Below are 5,118 nucleotides of genomic sequence, written 5' to 3'. Positions count from 1 at the left end.
CCCTACTTTAGCTTTTTACAGTTCTAACAACTATTCCTTGCCATCACCCTGGTCTGAAATGTGGGCCTGGGCAAAATGTACCACAATGGAGCACAGTGGTCTTTCTGGTAGGACTTAAGTTAGGATATGAAGAAGAGGTAGGATTTAAATGAGGCACAGATTAAATGAAAAAGCCCACCACAAGGAAAGGTACAATTGTGGGAATAAACAAGATATATCTGCATTCTGTAACATTTTATCCAATAGGCAGTATAGGTAGTTTCTTTAGAGCAAGAGATTAATATAATGTAAGAAGTCTTTTAAGATTAACGTGACACTATTACATAAGTAGGTTCGATTGAATGGATAGATACTGAAAGCAGGGAGCTATCAGTTAGAACAGTGGTTCCCAAACTTTTTTGGCCTACCGCCCCCTTTCCAGAAAAAATATTACTTAGCACCCCCTGTCACATACTATCACTGCCCCCTTACAGTTATTCACAGTCCCCAAATGTACCTGTGGCCTTCACTGCCCTCCTGGATCGTTGGAGCACCCACCAGGGGGCGGTGGCGCCCACTTTGGGAATCACTGAGTTAGAACATTAATGAGTTTGAATAGAATATCCTAGATATTCTACTAGGATATTCTACTCATGAGGCTACAGAGCCTGTATACTAGAAATAAGTTTAATTTAAAAATTAATAATTCTTGGATAAAGTTTGTATAGACTGATGCAGTATGAAGTAAGCAGAAGGAAAAAATAAGATACAAATACCACTGTCAATGAAAACATTATTTGGACCATTATTCAATTACTTTGAGCAAATTATTAAAAAATTAATAATAAACTGGAAAGACTAGATAAAGGAAACATCTTGTCTTTCAGCAGTAAGGCACTGGATTGTCAGATGCAATCATCTGGAGAGGTTTTTTTGCTCAACTGATTTTCTTAGTTACAAGGGAGGATTCAATTTGGGAGATGAGGGTAGTAAAAGGAATATCTAGATGTGACTCAGACTTGAAAATAAGGAGTATTCATAAAACATTGAAAATAAACATTCTTTACATTTACAACATGAACTATCTCTGCTTTTGGCCCCATAAAATGTGTAGATTTTTGTAGGTTATTCTGGCTGATAACAAAACTGGCAATGGTTAGGGAAGATACATAGAAAGGAGAATTAGAAACTCTGGACCCAAGGCTTTTCATGCTATTTTACCATATAACATATACTCACTGCCATAGGTCTTAGACACTCTCCTCTAGAGTCTTAAAAAAACAAGAAGTTAATAGCTTTTCTTTGTGAAAAATTGTTTTTCTTCATTCTCTTTTTCCTGTGGTCAGAAATGAATGAAATCCAGTCAAATTTAGTTCAGTTCTCATAACATCAAAACGTCACAAGGGTTTTGTTTTTTCTTTTATCTTTCCAGTAGGGGAAGAGGGAGAAAAAGGTTTAATTATTGGAAAAATTTACTTTTTAAAAATGGCACTATTAATATAACCCAATGAATGAGTTAACTGAATGGCACAAATTAACAGGGTTTTTCATTACAAAGTGATGTAAGCAATTTATGATGAAATTTTCAGAAAAGGAGGTTGGAACTCCAGAGCTCAGTGAAGCTCCCAAGACCCTTGTATGAAGTAAAGAAGTCCAATTTCTGTTGCTCAAGGATATTTATTTAGAGTTTTGGATTCTATAATGCAAAAGAACAAACTCCAATGTCAGAAAGTCCCTTTGTATCACATTAGCCTTTTGGGGTCTATCTTCTCCAAGTGAACCAAAGGCTTTAGTTGTTCAGCAAAATTTCTCATGTCATCAGAAACCATGTCCTGTCCTGCTGGTGCAACAACACTCAACTCCACAAGATAGGAGAGGGACAGTGCTTCAGTGCTATCTGTGTTCCCTGGCATCAGGATTCGGAAAATCTTATATACTACAATCTTCATGATACCTTTTCGAAACAAATGGCCCTTGGCTACAAACTCATGGTCCATTCGGAAGCCCATCTCCATCAAAAAATCAGTCAGGTTCTCTGATGTGGCAATATCCACACAGTTACGGACTAGGGTGTGGCGGTTCTTATCCCCCATCTCAGGTTGTCCCAGATAGCGCAGATGCCAGGGTGCCCCTGTCTTGTCCATTGATCTCCGAGCCCTTAAAACAAAGGGGCTAGCTTGTTGCCCCTTTAAGAGGAACACCATTTCATGGTCCAGAAAAGTCTCAGGTTCCATGTTGTCACACAGACCCCTAAGTCGGTGAATGAGGCTCTCCAGGCTGTGATCCAAAACACTACCTAAAGGGAAAGAAAAGATCATGGAACCTCACTTTTTACTTTCAACAGGAAATGAAACTGAAGGGGCATGACCAAGAACCAGAATTCCTAGGAAGTCCCATTAAGCTCTAAACAGCATTCTAGCTTTATATTGTAAAAGTGAAATTTGGAAAATGCCATCTAAAAAGTGTATATATTTCTATGGACATGGGAAATGTATCAAAACTACATTTCCCGTGATCCAACATGGTCCAACTGGTTTCCGTTTCTGGGTCTTTGGGGCATGGGGAGGTCTACGTCGATGCAGAGAGGGTTTAAAATCTCCTGGGTTAGGAGGGAGTGGCCTCTTTGTGAGTAGGTTCTTGGCCAGGAAACAGGAGACAGTAATGGAGGCGGCAGTTTTGAATGCTTACAAGCGAGTGGTCTGATAACTTTATCTATAAACATGGCTTTAATTAAAATACTAATTTATATATTTATACCAGCCTTTATCATTTTTCATATTAATAATATACTTCAGATAACCATCTATAAAGAGAAATATAGCTTTAAATAAAACTACAGTTTTAGAGCCCTTAGAGACCACCCACTCTAATTATCTCCTTTTACTCAGGAGGACATTGAGCTCCAAAAGGCTATTCAATCTTTCCTCATGTGGAGCTTGTCTAAGATCACAAACACTTAGTGGCAAAGCTAAATCCAAATTTCCCAAAACTGACTCCAGAACCATACCATAGCTTTATCTTTTGGCAAAAATGTTTATCATAATTGATTAAAAGAAGGCAAAGTGGATGACATAATCGATTCCCAGAATAACTTACCTTGTAATAAATATTCCATCATGTTAATAGTGCCACCTGTTACTGGCATCATGGTGACTGGAGGTGCCTCCATATTGTCGGCTTCTCTGGATGATAAGAAACAGAAGAAATTTGATTCGGAAGGTATGATCACAGGAGCATACAGTATACCTATTGAAAATCACTTGTTGGGATTGTTTCTGGATAGGACCACCAATGCCAGCTATTACTATCTTCTATTGAATTAATAAAATAGTGATGATAATAATAGCTATCATTTTCCCTTAATAAATAAAATATTTGATCTTGAAAACTCTGGGAGATGGTGGTTATTATTATCTCTATAGTTGAGGAACTGAAACAGGGAGGTTCAGTTACATAGGTTCAAATCCTACTTCTGCCCCATTTTCAGCTGTGTGACCCTAGGCAAATTTCTGAGCCTCATTTTCCTTAACTGAAAAATGATGGGTAATAGACAGTTGTGAGACTTGAATGAAAAAAGCTACAGATCACTGATTTGGGTTAGAAGAGGCAGAGCCTAGTCAAAATGGTCTAAGTTCTAATTCTACCCCGCTTTTTTTTTTTTTTTTTTTTAAATCCCTTACCTTCAATCTTAGAGTAGATATTGGTTCCAAAGCAGAGAATGCTAAGGGCTAGGCAACTGGAGTTAAATGGCTTGTCCAGGATCACAGCTGGGAAGTGTCTAAGGTCACACTTGAACCCAGGACCTCCTGTCTCAAAGCCTGGCTCTCAATCCCCTGAACCACCTAGCTGCCCTGCTTATTTTGAAGATGAAGAAATCCCATCTAAGAGAGAGATTTGTTTTTAAAAATCTTACTTTTTGTCCTAGTAACAACTCTAAGAACTGTGGGGGATGGGGGGAGGTGTGACAGTGCGAGTAGGGGGTGGCAAAGGCTAGGCAAATTGTGTTAAGTGACTTGCTCTGAGTCACACAACTATGGAAGAAGGATGCTCTTTCAGGGAGCCTCCAAGCTCCCACCTCTGGCACGCCGGAGGGGGGGGAGGGGCGGGCTCTTTAAAATTACGTCAGAGGCCAATCCACGCTTGCGTCGTAGGAAACGCAAGGTTCGGCGCGGCCGGAACGCTCAGAGCAGGAAGGCAGCGATTCCAAGGCCAGGCCAGCCCGGGGCGATCCTGGGCTCAACTCCGCTACCCACAACCCCGGGGCCGGGCTCCCTCCCCCTCCTCGCCCCTTTCCCGGAAAACCGGACGCACCGAGGCCCGAAAGCCCGCGGTCCCGCACGCAATCCTCCTAGTCAAGCCGCCTCAGGCTGGACGTCTGGGTGATTAGGCGCGAGCATGCGCATAAGATGGCTGTTTTTCTGGGAAAGTGGGAGTCTGCGCAGTGCGCGTGGTCCCGGTGTACGGAAGGTGGCGGCCTCCAAAGAGCGAGCCCTATGAAGGGCGCCATTCAGTTCGTAGTACCCTAGACTCGCCAGATCTACAGCTTGGAAGGGACAGACCTTACTAGCCATCTTATTTGATGGAAAAACAAACAAAAACAAAAAACTGAGGCCCAGCTCAGAGAAGAGACCGACCCCCAGGTCCTCTTTAAACCCAAGGCTTTTTCCTGTGCAAAATCCAACGTTTATTAAGTGCTTGCTGTATGCAATCTGGGACAACAGTCTGAGTGCTCAACTGGACTTTGAGTCAATTCGATATGAGTTGAAAAACCCTGCCTTTTCTAACTTTATTCACTTTGTCCTCAGTGAATTTTAATGAGCCTCTGCCTTTCCTAGGGCTACTTTTAAGACTAGATGGATAAGCCGGTTACTATGTACATGGCTTAATCATCTGGTAGGGGGAGCTCCCACACTGATCAGAGATCAGAGATCCTCATTGTCTTGATGCCGGCTGAGTCCTGGTGGGTACAAAGATAAATAAGCCTCTGATCTCTCTTGAGACACAACCAGAGCAACTTCCCTGTGAGGCCACATCTACCGTTCTGAACTCCCAAGTAAATCCCCTTGAAACAAGGCCACTTCATAGTTCAATTGACTAATACTTTCCCCTTTTTTAAAAATAGGGATTATGTTACCAACT

General features: G+C 41.5%; 1 protein-coding gene across 1 annotated transcript; it reads right to left on the bottom strand.

Annotated features, from left to right (window-relative positions):
• Nucleotides 1-817: 817 nt before the first annotated feature.
• On the bottom strand, nt 818-4,369 carry MED18 (mediator complex subunit 18). Its single transcript, XM_044671390.1, has 3 exons — nt 4,291-4,369; nt 3,076-3,161; nt 818-2,275 (listed from the first exon to the last, which is right to left on the bottom strand). Exons 2-3 carry the CDS (start codon nt 3,146-3,148, stop codon nt 1,722-1,724), a joined length of 627 nt encoding a protein of 208 aa, XP_044527325.1. The 5' UTR covers nt 3,149-3,161; nt 4,291-4,369; the 3' UTR covers nt 818-1,721.
• Between the last annotated feature and the right edge of the window lie 749 nt (nt 4,370-5,118).

Source organism: Gracilinanus agilis, chromosome 3, assembly GCF_016433145.1.
Source record: "Gracilinanus agilis isolate LMUSP501 chromosome 3, AgileGrace, whole genome shotgun sequence".
NCBI classification, from domain to species: domain Eukaryota; kingdom Metazoa; phylum Chordata; class Mammalia; order Didelphimorphia; family Didelphidae; genus Gracilinanus; species Gracilinanus agilis.
This window is presented reverse-complemented; position numbering and strand designations above follow the sequence as displayed.